Below are 15,787 nucleotides of genomic sequence, written 5' to 3'. Positions count from 1 at the left end.
ACAAAACCTTAAAGCATGTTCTCCAGGAAAATCTACAGCCAAATGATATATCTAAATATTTTCAGTCAAATCAAATATGTTGCGATATTCGCAACTGTAGCCGCTGCTTCTATAAAATAAAACACACCTTTTGGTCAGGATAATGCGAACATCTGCACCACAGATGGGGGTAAGCGGAGGTTATGAATGTTACGGAGGAGGTTGCCATGACAACCACATCCTCAAAGGCTATGGCATCATGCCGAAGCAATATAGGGAGCACGATGTAAGCGATACTGGGTTATTAGGTCATGTCAAAATCAAGATGCTCAGAAAAGCGGAATTAACTGGGTCATTGCAACATCTGGCAGAAAATCAAATGTAAAACAGGAGAAGCATTTTTTTAATGCAATTCGATGAGCAGCGGGGGAGGGTGAAGAAAGGTGTCTTCAGATACGAATGAGACCGACAGACCAGACAGGAGCTGCTATTTTTAATCTCTTTAGCGGGGAAAAAAACAAAAAAAACAAACAAACAAAAAAAAAAACCTCAAAAGACCAGTGGATATCATATATCGCAGTGCATCATCAGTGAAGCAGTGACTCAAATGCCAAAGGGAAAATAATCACGTAGAAACATGGAATAGCATCAGAGAGCCTTTTTATGCATCAGTGCCTCAAACATAGACAGAAAATAGACAATTTTTTTAATCATGTTTGCGTGCAAGAAGCCAGAACACCATTTAAATCCAGAAAAAAAAAATTCAATCTTACATTGCTTAAGATGTAAATATATGTTTGGTGTATACTGTGTATCAACAGTTATCTGTATATAATGTTAAGGCACTTTTTTTTTTAAACGGTTACATTTTCTTTGTATATTACAGTCAAAATCATTTCCCTGCACTTAAATGGTATAAAATCCTCCGAAAATACAATAATATCTTTCAATATATTAGGCATTAAAGGCACGCATTAACCTCACCACAAAAGCAAAAGACTGAGTGTTATGAACTAATTCAAGTTACAGACCTTTAGCTAGACTTAAAAAGCAAGAATTCACAGTATGAAACAAGCACAGTAAAAATTTGGAGATGTGGTTCATAAACTGTATAAAGGATATTTTACAAAGCTACTGTTCTCGCAGGTTGCATATTAGGACCAGTCTTCAGATGAAATTGTGGACTCCCGAGTCCTAACTCAGACAGGTTGTGAAGCACTTTATCACAGCGTCCCTGTACAAAGAAAAAAAGAAAAAGAATACATAAAACGCATATAAAATATACAACAGCCGGTATTATAAATCATAAAATAAAGAGAGGAGACAGAAGAAAAAAGGAATAATGAAATGTTGCTCGAGTGTTATTCTATAATGATCCAGGGATAAATAAATACAGACCAGACAAAAATTCTCTCATGCGTACTAAATTAAGAGTGACAAAAAAAAAAAAAAAACACTCCCATCCTTTGTTACGATGATTTGGGTGGGGCTCATCATGAATAAGTGAGTGTGTTTTGGCGGGGAGAGCGCCACATGTTCAGAGCGACGGGGGCTCCCTTTCTCCAGGTACACTGTGTCGAAGGATGATGCAATACGAGCGATCACCATGGCAACCGCAGACCGTTGCCTACTCTATTTCCCTTTGCACAGTTTGCTCTTGCCATCAGTGTGTTGCTACGCAGACTTCGCCTGCAGCCACAGTCAAATTTGATGGAGGAGGTGTGAACCCCTGTCAAGGTTAAAAAGGAGAAGGAGTAGTCCGAGAGGGAGGAGGAGAGGTCGGTGGGCGGACAGGAGACTCGCTCCTTCACAGGCTCTGGTTGGTCCCCCCGGTCTGAGAACCAAAAATATTCACCAGCGTCCTCATCCTCTTCCTCCCATACAGCCTGAGGTTTGTTTCTTTTAATTCATTGATGCTATTTTTGCTTCCCTGAAACATGAATCAAAATCAGTCATAGAGGCTTTCCTCACTTTCTCATTTAAAATATGAGCAACAGTTGCATTAAAGCGCTGTGGGAAGTGCCAATGCAGCAGGTTTTAGTACCTCGTTATGCTGGCGTGAGGGTTTATAAATAGGTAACAAGGTAAAATACATTAAAGGATCAAGTCCATTGGCCATGTGGTGTGGTGTGGTGCCTCGCCAGGTATCACAGATTCTTTGGCCACAGAGAGGGATGAGAAGGACTGCAGTCTAATCACTGTAAACACTGGAGAGCTAAGTGATCAAATCTAAATTGAATGAAAAATGGATTAAAGCAAGAGGTTTAAGGAGACAGGATTATAATGTTTTGACAAACAGTTTAGGAAATACAATAACAACGGAGTAACAAATAAATAACTGATCATCACGATTTCAATAGTCAGAAAACCAGCTGTCAAACTTGGATTTCTTCATCGGAATTTGGGTTTCTGTGAGGGTGACACAGGAAAAGGTCTTTGTCTCAAGCTTTGAATTGTTGTCAGCATTTGGGCTGGGGGAGGGGGAGCCTGCGGTGGTCATAGGGCGTCTCTCAGCTGTCGGGATGGATTATAGGGTCGCCCAAACACACAAGGCACTGGGAGGGGGGGCAGTAGTATAACCCTACTTACAGCTGGACTGACAAAACAACATCACACTTCATGCTCGGCTCAGGGAAAGCACTGGAGGTGGTACACCATATGGGACAATTTCAAAAGTGAACACTTGAGTGTACGGGAGTATTTCCTTCATTTAAAATTCCATACTCTGGTGTACAAATCAACAAAATTAACAGCTTGAATGCTATGAAATTTCAAGGCTGTTTGGCTTCAGTTAAAGACAAAGCAACCTGTGTGACAGACTGTTACTAGGAGATATTTTTCTATCCTTGTCTTTTACGAAGGACAGGCTATTTAAATCTAGTCAAAAAAAATGTGCATTGCACTTTAACCCTGTAGAGCTTAACATAAGCTCATTACATGCAATGGAAAACCTTCAATCAGAGAGAAATATATTGGTAAATCTGCCTGAAAGAGCATTATTCCACGACAAATCATTTCATTTTGATATCATGGACAAAGCAAACAGTGTCACAGGGCTAAAGCGCAGAGCAGTGTGAAACAACAAGCTGCCATTTGTTTGACACCGAGAGCCTCCACTCGTCATAGTGGGGGATTACAGCCATATGGTGGAGGCAAACGGTGGTAGGAGGCAAATAAAAACATGTTTTCATTGAATGGTCGCTTATCGTATCCCCGCCAGTTTGTTGTGGTCAGTGCAGTGTCATTTGTAGATACGACATTTTTAAAATATCAAGGTGAGCTGGAAATGTCTTTAAAAAGGTGCCATATGCAAGATTTACATCCCAGCTTGTAAAACCATTTAGTACATTAAGGGGCTGATTTACCAAGATCTCAAATAAAGGGAACTAAATTGCGTGTTCATTCCAAAAGTTTGCACATTTATTTTGCACCTGTTTTGCGGGTGATTTACTAAGAGGAATTGCTTCTTTGATATCAGGTGAAAATCGCTCTGTTTAAAAATGAGGTATTTGCACGTGTGAAAGTGATTCCAGCCGTTCTAACGGAACGACCGCAAAAGGAAATCTGATCCAATTGAAATGAATAAATATTAATATAACAAGAACAAAACGCTATATAGGAGATTATCAGCGAGGAAGTCAATGCCGTGGGAAAAACAAAAAGATCAATAGATGATCAAAGATGGCAAGATATTAGGCGAAACAAAAAAAAACGACTTGTATGAAAACGTCAGCAAATAAAACAGGAGGGACGGTGGATGAGATCCTCTAACAAACACAGATCAGCAGGTCCAGATCTTTCTGTGATGAGCAGGTGACTTTTCATTCAGTTCCTCGCGAGTGCTCGTGTTCATGAAGCTACTTGTGAATTCTGCGGGACACATTCAGGACCTCTGACAGCTCACCTGAATAACAGGACTGGTGAGATATACAAGCAGCGATACGCTGGAATGACTGCTGGAATTGCAAGAATAAATGTCCGATGTGTTTGATTTTGAACCAAGCCTCTGAGTAATTTTTCCAACAATCATCATTCAGTTCACTCAATAACTCAGAAATGTCATCTTTGGACAGAAAATATGTCTAAATAATTTATGCCTCTAGCATCAAAAATGTTTCCACGGGTGTAAAACCACGATCTCTACGTATTCTTTAGTTCCCTGCGTCTCCTTCTCACCACAATAAGAGCAGCCGTCTCTCCAGATTTGCGCATCTGATTAATACGCTCCTTCAGTCGTACTAAAATACACGACAATCACTTCTCCTGTTTCTACTTTCAGGTTTAGTAAATATCATTGCGGGTGCTAAATTGTTCTATTTGCATGTTCCTTCCCAGTATTTTGCACCTTCAAGTAGAAACACCCAATATTACATATGTATGCAGACAAACACGCAAAATGGACAGCGTGTGTTAAATTGCACATTTGAAAGACGCAGTCGGTTGTTTGGTCAAATATTTTTTTTTGTTGTTGTTTTTTTTAGCTCTGGTGATTTTTCTAACTCATGACTGTAAAATTAGAATGAATACAGCCTGCAGTAGATCAACAGAATCCGTGATCCGTTTAATCTATTATTTAAATAGCATAAGCTTATCTCAAGACCAGCAAGAAAACAGCCGGAGTAAAACCAAATATCGACGCCATTTGGAATGTTTTTCAGTAAAATTTGTGTCGTCATTAGCTGCACTCGTTTTGAAGTGTCCAAACAAGCTCGGTACTCCTGGTTCGCTTGCTACAAATAATGGTCTCTCTGTTAGCTAGATAACTAAGTTAAATACATAGAGCTATTCTTTCTGAACGATGTAATATAATGTAAACAAACAGCAACAAAACAACTGTCAGCAATGTTATATAATTAGCTGTCTTAATAAGCTATAGTCATATAGCCAAAATGAACATGATAGTTGTTTACTCGCCAGTCCAGAAGAAAAGGTACGAGTTTGGCATTAACTTCATTCTTTTCCCAAAGACCTGTCTCCAACGGTGGAAACCAACACCAAAATTAACTCTTGCTTTGCTTATACTAAAAAAAAAAATAAAAAAATAAAAAAAAAAAAAAAAAAAAAATTTAGCTGTTGTTGTTTACTGTTCTATTCATACTAAAAGAGGTTAGATTACGCCACGTCTTCGTCTCATGTTGGACTGAAGGCAAACTGGATCCTACAGTGACTCACTCTCACCTGCCGAGGTGTAGGGTGGTACTATGATATTCGATCTATATCTTCACACTCTGTTGATAGTTTGAGTTCCTTTTTGAATACTTTAAAATTAGAAATCCTACATATTTAACCTTTAAAATGTTTCCTTTGACAGCAGCTGGTTTTCCAGAAGTGACTCAAGTAAAAGACGCACTCTTACAGATAGACTGAATTCAGTAAGCAACACATTCAGCTGAACACAACATAAAAGGACATAAGCATATCACTACAAGTTTAAGGCAGACAAAACATAAATGGTATAACCTTGTTTTCTTACCTGGCAAATGGAATGTAAGAGATGCTATACCTATGAGAGAAAAACACATAAAAAAGGATAAGGGATGATTACTGGTTATGTCAAAGACAGACGATGACTGTAGGAGACATTTATCATCAATATAAGGCTGAGCATTTCAAATATGAGCTGAAGAGCCTACATCTATATGAGAGTAACATTAATATTAATTTCCTATTATATATTGAAAGGGATTTCTCCATTAGGTTAATCTCAAATGACTTTAGGAATGTAAATTTCACGACATATCTGGCATCATTGAAAACCCCGGGGTCTTTCCCTTTCCCTTCAATTTAGGACTAGATCAAAGAATAATAATGGCTATTTGAAGAGCAACATACCAAAATGTAAAATATGTGTTTAAATGCTCCATCAAGAAGTCATTGGACTGTCACTCAGCCGGGATTAACTAAACGTGATTGGGAATGAATTGGATACACTGTAATGTTCTCACTAATGATTGTGGACAGACTGGCAGAGCAAACACCAAATGCAAGTAAAACATGAAGCCCCGTGGTGGAAATAATTACATCTAAAGTTCAGCTTGAAAAGCCCCCAAGTGAACCTTCTCGTATATCTTAAACATGAGGAATCTGGTACAGCCGTTGAATGATTAACTTCAGCCCAAGTCTCAGTTTGACAGCAGCAAATCCTCATCTGTCCTGTAAAAGCAGAGCTCAACAGTTATTTTAAGTGTTGTAAAATGTTTCAAGTGCATGTTGTGAATATTTAAACTAGTAACTAGTTAGGTAACAACTATCAGTGATGTTTGTTATTCAACATTCTTGCGTCTGTGTCAGTCAGTAGTGGTAGGACTCTTCATATGGTCACTTCAGAGGATTCAGCCGGAGAGTGGACTTTGTCCTCCTCTGTGTGGGACAGCAGCAACGTCTTCATACAGCACCACCTTCGCGCAGACGTCGGCGTGCCTGCGTGGGAGTGCTCTATGCCCCCCCCACCCCACCCACCCCACCCCCGTCTGTTAAGAATGAGCTTGGGATGTGTGACATGTGGTTGCCATGGTGATGCCTTTGAGGATGCAGGCAGAGCGGAAATTAATGTACAACGTGTAGGTGCAAAAGCAGTGTGGTTACGAATCTGACAACAGTCCTGCTCAGTGATGCACTGAAATCCTCTGTTGCCTTTCTCCCGAGTTACCGAAATTCTTGTTAGTGCTGAGCAAATATGTTCCATTTAATGAACATACAAGTGCTGACATGCAAACACACAATGCTCACAGTCTTATTATTTACTGCTATGTTGAAGCTTAACCCCACCGACCATGTGGTTGTCGCAATAAAAGGACCAGACCAGGTTTTTTTTTTTTTCTCAAATTAGCTAGTTAGCCACATTTAAAACCAGTGTGAACACGAGGCCTGGAACTAACAATTATTTATATCATCAGAAATTCCCACACAAGACGGTGTTTAGTCCAAAACCTGAAGATAATCAACAAAGCAACACGTAAACAACTGAACTAATTTATCCGTCAGTGAACATTCTAAATGGTTGAACATTTTACGGCAAAATCATGTTTTTGCTTTAACCAAATAGAGCTGATAAAAGCCTTCCGATAGGCGGTAAAATAAAATCATTTTGGGCTAAAGAAGTTTAGAAAATCTAAATTAAAATCTAATTTGTCTATTGCTTTTTTTTTTTTACATTATACTATTATGTATTATATTTTTCTCGCCCGTCTTTCTGCTGCTGTAACACTTGAAATTGATGTCGTTATTTGATCTCATCTTAAATAACAAAGATACCACATTAGACATTATACACATTTTGCGCTTATATTGTTTAACTGCATTCTGTACAATAAATGAAAGCCTTGTTGGTCTTTATTAGGGGTCCAAGCGGCGTAGTTCGAATTTGTGAATGTATCTTCATCTATGCTCCAGTACTCCTCTGCTGTAAAAATGTCAACTTTTGTGACTTTTTTTTTTTCAGTTTTGTCGAAACCCCACTTTTGCAAACTCGCCCTAGACCGTTGGGCCAATCGTCCCGAAACTTTGGCAGGAGAATCTTTGGACCTTCCCAAATGTAACCAAACTTGGTGCACATATTTGGATGCTCGTTCCTAGCTCCATTGATCCGTCTCAAGATGTTTTGACCCTAGGTGGCGCTACAAACACAAAAAGTTTATATCTCTTTATCCGCTACATGGATTCGTACAAAACTAGGGTGACGTGATCTAGGGTCTTGTCTGAGTTGGTGCCTAAAATTTGGCAATGATTGCATGAAATGGGCGTGGCTTATTATAACATCTATATTTTTAACCATTTCACAATCCAACCTTCAAAAAAAAAAAAAAAAATCATCTGTACGTCCTACATAGCTGAAATATTTTCAGGACATTGTCTGCATTGGGACAAAACTTTGGCTTACTGCAACTTGTGGTCAATTGAGAAAACTATTACTCGATATTTTTCAAAGCATGCAAAATCAATTAACGTCTATAACTCCACAAGTCTTTATCAAAATGCACAACCGTTTTGATTCCCCCCCCAAAAATGAAAAACTTCACCAAAATATTTGACAATACACCTGACATGTGATTTTTGTCATAATATTATCGCCAAACAAACCCTTTTTCGCACATGTAATGTAATCTGTTAAGGTTACTAGACGACTTGGCGAGACATGCAAGTCGTTCTCCTGGGGATCTGAGGGAATTCACCTGTGATGTTAGTTTTAGGTCATGACCCTGGAGACAGCTGGCAGAGACCACGCATGCGGGTCTGAATACATTGCACCACAGCGATTCTTGTATTACACCTCTTCCTATACAGGCCGAAAATATACTGACCTACAATGACACCTGGCAACCTGCCTACCAGTCTTATTATAACACTATCGCAACCTATATGTCAAACACGTGTCTCTCTGGCAAACTAGGGCAAATCTATTAAATCAATATACAGTGTGCGCATCTTAACATTGTCGGACACTTGTATGGTATGCCACTTGCTTTTTTTTTTTTAGTTTGAACTGAAAAAGCTTAAACTAGGTTTGAAACTTTTGCTGCTGAAACAATTAAAAATAAAATCAGGTCCAGTGTGGTTCAAAGTGCATTGTGACAATGATCATGTAACCATTTAGTTTCAGCCTGCCATGTGCCTACAGCCGTAAACAAGCTTAAACCATCAACATTATTAACTCCCCTCACAGACACAAGGCGAGACAGCTGGGACAAACTTCTCTATCGTGTTTAGATGGCTTCATCCGAGTAGGTGTGAATGATGAGTTAATTGTTAACTGCACTGTGGATGAGAAATGTCTTCAACTGGCAGGCCACACTTACCATGTCATTGCCAAAAACTGCAGAATACAGAAGATGATGGCCAATCCCTTTTTATGCCACTGAAAAATAAAACATAAAGGTGTTATTAAAACAGTTGAAAACCCTTTTCTAAAACTATAAAGTGACTGACTTTAAAACCATTTGTTACATACTTACCCAGAATACTGCACAAAGTGTTAAGACGAGGCAGAGCTGGCAGAGGAAGAAAAGGAAGTTACATTCTTGTATTATTGCAGAATAACATTTACGATCTGACAGGAAATGAAAAATTCGAATCAAATAAGCCACTAAATATACCAAAAGAAAACAGCTACACAGTGAAGCTGAAATGTGTTGTCATGGTAAACTACTTTATAATCAGAACATAAGTTGAGGGGTACCAGATCTTTAACTGAACCTGGTCTTCTAATCCAAACTCAGAAACCTCCAACCTCTACTGTAAGTAAGTATGGATTATATTGCAAGATAAAACATGACTGTCCATTCAAGCATCTAGCTAAACTTAAGGTTCAAAATATCATTAACATGCATTATATTTACCAGCATTGCAATGGTGGCTATCAGTCTTGTTTGTTCAAACATGCGCTTCAGCTGTTTAAGTGGTCCCATTAGGAAGCAGGTGCTATAGAAGAACACAAAAACAACATAAGTTATGCTGTTCACATGCTTGTGATGCTCAAAATGTTTATTTGGAAAATTTTCTTGCCATTGTTTAGTCTTTATATCAGTTTTGTTTTTTGCTCTTTGCAGTAATGATCTTTTGAAGGGTGCTGCCAATTCCAGATCAATATAATGTGAATAGTCCTCCATCATTCAATTTTTTTTTTCTTGCATGTTGTGTATAGCAGTTCAACTTTAGAAATGAAATGTGCATAAATATTTGAATATTCATAACTTCTTAAATTTTTAAGTGGAAGTAGATGTTAGTTTGAGGATTATTACATGATAGTCTCACGCGCGCGCGCACACACACACACACACACGTATGATGAATGAGTAACATCAGAATTATGTGGCCAACATAATCACATTTGGGCTACATGTTGTAATTATTAGGGGTTAAATATTTCATGCCCAACACCATGACACATTTAGAACCTCCTACATGATGCATGTGTTACGTCAGTAAATTTAACAAGACAAAGGCTTTCCCCACTGACGAAGCACGCAGCTCTGGGCTCAGCAGAGCTGCGTGGGTAGAGGGAGTCTGTGGAGCGTCACATCTGTTAGATGAGATAGGAGAGTAGTGTGTGCTGACTCATGCTCTTTCTACTGGTCTGCTGAGGGAGAGATGGATGTTTTTTTTTTTAAACTGCTCAATGTGACCGAGACACTCGTGATATCCACGCACATGCTGCTCGCCGAGAAGGAAATCTGTCACCTTCACAGTATACGACTGACAGCCAAATTGATTCTGTAATTCAAACGCATTTAGTGCTGGGTTTTTGCTTAATTACTGGACAGGTATTTTGATTTGATAAAAATAAAAAATAAAAAAAAAAGAAGCTTTTTCTGGTTACATATCAGGTAAAGAAACATTTTACAAGCCTACAGTGGTACCAATATATACTGATTTCATCAGACTGAATTGACTTTGTCATATTATTGACAGGAAAATAACACAACATATTGTTATTTTGTTTGACACTGGCTCCCATTTTTGACCCAAGTTTGCATAACTGTGGCTTCAAATGGTGAAACCAGTGGTTTTCATGCTTCTTATTGCCATCAAAGTCTTACACAGATGAAAAGCAGTTGAAGCTCCTTAAAATATGATACTCCCTTGCAATGCATTGTTAACCAAGCCTATGAAGAAAGTGACCCAGTTCCTTGACGCATCTAAACCTTCGGGACATTCGATACCTGAAAATAGAGCCCGTCCTGTCTGAAAGAAAACCCCTCATCAATGGTTCGCTGTCTGTCAAACACATCGTTATTGGATATAGACTTTGGATGATATAGATTAAATATTCCATAATGTTGTACAATCCACTAAACCTGCTGATGTGAAGTCTAAATACAATTCAAATCTAACTAAAGCAGTATATTAAGATAGATACACTGCAGCTTCAAAGCAAAACTTGAAGAAATATAGGGATGCACTAGATTAGATTTCCTGCCTATATCTAAATGCTAATATTTTCCAACTCTTGGCTGATGGCAGGTGTATCAACATATTGCATTTGTTCTTCACAGATTCATTGTTATGGCCGGGATGACAGCTCCTAAAATGGACAAATAAATTAGTAGTTTTGAAGGAATGCGATGAGGCTCCTTCCCGTATGATCGACGTTGAGCCATCACTGAGAAAAGCAACTTTGCTGTCTATTTTGGACACTTTAAAGAACCTCCACACCGCAGACATATCGTTGCACGCTCGACGCAAGAGCACCCTCACACCAGGGACATGGCATCAAGCATTTAGTCAAGTGTCAGGCATACTCGGTGTAATAAAGCATTGCTTTATCAGCAGAAAGCTTTATTTTGATAATTTTAAAGACTTTATCAGTTGATACCGATGTTGTGCCGATAGTATCATGCAACCCTTGAGAAATGTGTATCTGTGCCAAAGATGACTATAAGAAGGTCAAGCAGACATCAAGACAAAAGGATTTCTGAGTGGATGAAGCTACTGCTCATCGTTTGTTATTTTCCAAGCATTGTGACACACTGGTGAGAAAAATGATTTATATGAATACATTAGAAAACCTGTACCTGTTGAACTGAACTGGGATAAAAAATCTTACCTGGAAAGAGCTGCGACATTTCCTAGTGTGTAGAAAACAGCGAAAAGCTTGATGCCATTTGGAAGGAACAGCAGTGCTGAGCCCTAATAAAGAAGCACAACAGTCCATCAGCTACACAGAATTATGTCACCATGTTTCCATTAAGGCTGAACCTCAGGCTATTTTCATAGTATGATCTTATCTTAGTCATTATAAGGGCCAGCCATACATGCTGTATCTTTTTTTTTTATTATTATTTAAATCAGTCCACATCTCCCATAATTTGACATAATACTTGCAGATGTTTTGCTATGAAAAGCAAATACATTATTTTGTGTTTCTTTTCATACAGTCATATGATGCAACGCCAGCCGTATGTTGGCTGCAGAAAAGTGTTGCGATATCAAAACTGGACACTTGACAACACTTTGTCGCATTGAGAAACAACTAATATCATCAGAAAAAGGTAAGTTCTGATAATTATTTTCATATGTGGTACATTGTAAAGCAATTGGGACTTCACTTCAAGACTTAGGACTGAGAAGCAAAAGATGATATTACTTTGCAGATGTTTGATCTGTCTTCATAACACAATTAGTTCGGTACAAATACTTGACTAGCATCTTTACGAAGCTCTGGTTCTGCTCTTTCTTGCGAGACATGTTCCATATCGATGCAATCATGACATCATTAGTGATTCAAACAAAAGTAGTGGGTGTGAAGATCGATACAGACCTGCATGTACATTGTTCAAAATGTTTTTTCTCACCAACACAACACAGACAAGCAACTATTTATTTTTGGAAAATTAAGGGAATGCCTTTTCGTTTGATATCTGCTCCTTCTCGCTGTGATTGTTTGACAGCATTTTCAACTGTGAGAAAAAGAAGCGAGTTTGGAGCATCTGTTGGGCTATGAGGGTTAAAGAGTAGAAATAAAATAAAACAGCTAAATGAATCCTGAAATTTAATAAGACTGAGGGGTCTGATCTTTTATTATTTCTGTTTTGGGAGAAAACAAAAGATTCTGTGGACTGTCTTGTGCTTTTACTGAAACAGTTGACTCCCTCTAGTGGTAAAATACCACCAGGTTTCATTTAAGAATCATTGCTTGGTTGGCATTTGGCTCATACTGTACATTTTCACTATTTAGATCACTTGTGGGAAAGATGACTGGTGTCACACTGAGTGTAAATGTTTGTATTTAACCCTGAGAAAGATGAGTTTAGAGAACATCAATGTCATCCTTACCTTTATAACCTGTTAATAAGTTATGAAGCTTTGTTTATAACTTTTTAAAAACCCATGCATTGAGCTTTTAATAAGATTGAGCAGCTCACAATTTACTTAAATATTATAGGATTCTGTGAGGACATTCAAATAACCTTCAACTAATAACTGCATCTCCTAAAAGGAGCAAATTCTAATGTTTTTACACCACCAGACCAGAGAGTGTATAGTTTTGTAAACGCATGTGTAGATTTCTTTCAGTGAGCATAGTGCTGGTCAGCAGAGCGGGGCATCCATGTCTGTGAAGTCTCTATCTAATGCAGAGAGGGTAACAAAACAGTGCTTGAGCTTTAGGCCCCTCGCATTTACAGCATTACGAACTGAGCGAACTGGGTGCAGGTGGCGACATTCCCAGGAAAAACCACAAGTTAGTAACGTGTATTTCATCAACCAGCAGTGGTTGTTCCCCAACTCTTCAACTGCAAACTGACTGAGGTCACACGGGCGACAGCGTTCGGCTCTCAGGGAAGTGAAGTCTAAAAACGAAGCTGCAATTACAGCTTATCGCCTCCGATGCCACCAAAGAGGATGAAAAACAACCCTCGAGTTTGTAACTGTAAGTAGTAGGAGTCAGTGACTTTAACTGCAAGTGTGACACAACATGAATTTGTCTTGTTGTTAAAAGCCTGCACTTTATAGTGAATACAAACTAAACATAGTGCATGAAAAACTAACTCAAACCATTGCTCAAAAGTAATCATTGCAAATAGCATTAACGGTGTTACAATTGCACTGCGTCCTCCACATTCCCAACATGCAGCATAAAGCCAGGCAGACAGTAAATGCTGCCTTTTCAGTTCAGACCCGACAGAGACACTCACAAGTATTGAACACAGGATGCCTGAAGCGAAGCATATGACGAACCATTTCACCCTGGTGCTGTAGCTGAGAGTGCTGGCATCGAGGACCTGGAGAGAACAATTGGAGGATGTCACAAGGCAAACCTAAAAAAGAGCCACAGACTTCCTACTGATGATTAAACCATGTTGGCTGCAGCCAAGCTCATAACAACCAGCTTCAGACAGCTCCGGTACACTTCGTCTTAAAAAGGGCACAGACTCCAGGATCATAAACCAATTAAACTAAACTGTTAAGTAAAGTCTGCAAAGAACTGAAATAAAAACAACAACATGATTTCGTGTACAAAGTCCAATTCACAGGTTCAAGTCAGCAACTTACCTCACTTCCTCCTCGTCGTGAACGCGTGTAAAAAGTACAAATAAACACAATTTATTAACTTTAAGTGTCAACAAAAGTACATGACAGGTTGCTCATGAGGGTTAAATACACCCTGTTGTGGTTTTTTTTTTTTTGCAAACGCTTCCTGTTGCAGAGTTACAGAGCTAGCAGACACTGACACGTTTATTAACAGATACGTATTGCAAACTCCACGAAAATAAAAAAAACAACAACATGAAGATTAACATCAGCTGTCTGTCGCAGACAGAGCAGCTATCAGTGTTATTTTATTTCCTCTATTAAAGCCTTGACAGACGGGTAGCATTAGCAGTGTGAAGTTAGCTACCTGTGCAGTGAGACCCAGCTCCTCGTTTTCTTCTTGGCCGCTTAACACACGACGAAGTTTGTCCATCGCTGCAAGCTGGAGAACTGGTCCGAAGTAAGAGAGACGTCCGGTTTTTATATCTCCACTACGTATTAGGGCTACAATTCTTTTTCTTTTTTTTTTTTTTTACCCCAGTAGTTGCAAGTTTGACTTCCCGACTTCCTGGACGATGTTTTCCGTAACTGCTGACTTGAAATCGGTTTGAAAGCAGCCTGTATTTGTAACAGCGCTTCAAATTACAGACCGCAGATCAGCTGTAAACGCAACTTCCACAAACGTCACTTCCTGTTGCCTTTCAGTGCTGTCGGAAATAAGGGGATTACGAAACTTTTTTTTTTTTTTTTTTTACCAACCGAACACCCTTTTTTTTGAGATTTTATTTACAATCTGAGGGCTTTAGAAATATGGTTGGCTAATGATGCAGACGAAAGAACGAAACAAGAAAGTTTATTTAATGTATTAAAGCAAAGTAGGTTATTTTACGCTCTTACAGCTTAAACAACCAAACAAGGATGACTTGAATCAGTCTTCTGAAACCAAAGTATTTATTTGCTTGTTTTAGTTTATTAATTTGTTTCACATAGGCTACACAGTAAAAGCCTGGCCGCTGTTTTTAATTTTTTTTTTTTTTTTTAGCTTTTCTGCATTTCTGTTGTTTTGTCGCCACCTAGTGGAGATAAATCGACAGGGCAGAAAACAGTTGGCACAATCAGTACTGAGGAGTAGCTACAACCTGTCCTGGCCACACCATGTTCAGTAGTTTTACTTGTTTATCTCGAGCAGACAGTGTTTTGACTAATCCCATACATAACTTTAGCATTAGTCAACCAATGCCTAAAGATACTGGGTGTCAAACAAATTTATTGTAATGAGTTGTTGAGGCAGAAAAGGTTGAAAAAGTGTCATTGTTAAAATATAAATTTTGTCCAAGCAGATGTGATTTTAAGTTGTCTGGCATCTGTCAGCTTTTTAAAAGTTTGTTAATTTCTTGTTTTATCCATTTTAATCGGTTATTTAGGCCTATAGATGCCATGTTTTAAATTTTAGAGTAGAATATCCTATTTCAGCATAACGTGTTAAAACATCTTGTGTGTCAAGGCGATATAATTGCCCTTATCAACAATATAGCTGGCGCCAAGCAAGACAGAGTTATGGGAGGCTTTTTACTTCAGGTCACACTGTCCTCCTGAGGGACACAGTCATTGACTTGGCTCTTCATGTGTATGCCTGCAGAAATCCTAATTTTAATTATCCTTAAATACACTCCAATTACACACACAGGAGTTAGCAAACACAACATCAAGGACAGGAGGGCACTGACAACAACTAACCACAGCAAAATCCTTACCAGTAAATGTTGATGATGCATTTGAAAATCAAAAAAGTTATTGCATTAGTCTGTTACTTCAAAGTTTACTGCATATTTTCAGATGT

The 15,787-nt window shown here is 38.6% G+C and overlaps 1 protein-coding gene across 2 annotated transcripts; it reads right to left on the bottom strand.

Moving 5' to 3' along the window:
• Window positions 1-457: 457 nt before the first annotated feature.
• On the bottom strand, window positions 458-14,596 carry sft2d1 (SFT2 domain containing 1). Of its 2 annotated transcripts, XR_011178017.1 has the most exons (9): window positions 14,315-14,596; window positions 13,611-13,697; window positions 11,522-11,604; window positions 9,315-9,396; window positions 8,931-8,966; window positions 8,775-8,833; window positions 5,453-5,482; window positions 1,102-1,213; window positions 458-806 (listed from the first exon to the last, which is right to left on the bottom strand). XR_011178017.1 is itself a non-coding variant. In XM_069144957.1 (8 exons), the coding sequence occupies exons 1-8, from the start codon at window positions 14,378-14,380 to the stop codon at window positions 1,174-1,176; spliced, it is 483 nt and encodes a 160-aa protein (XP_069001058.1). In that variant the 5' UTR covers window positions 14,381-14,595; the 3' UTR covers window positions 458-1,173. The 2 variants fall into 2 exon arrangements, 1 of the variants encoding a protein (XP_069001058.1); XM_069144957.1 differs by having other exon boundaries at window positions 458-1,213; window positions 14,315-14,595.
• Between the last annotated feature and the right edge of the window lie 1,191 nt (window positions 14,597-15,787).

The sequence above is a fragment of the Embiotoca jacksoni genome, unplaced genomic scaffold (assembly GCF_022577435.1).
Source record: "Embiotoca jacksoni isolate LCO1_2020_lvr unplaced genomic scaffold, fEmbJac1.0.p SCAF_12, whole genome shotgun sequence".
Lineage (NCBI taxonomy): Eukaryota > Metazoa > Chordata > Actinopteri > Embiotocidae > Embiotoca > Embiotoca jacksoni.
The sequence above is the reverse complement of the archived record's forward strand: the minus strand, read 5'-3'. Positions and strand labels throughout refer to the sequence as shown.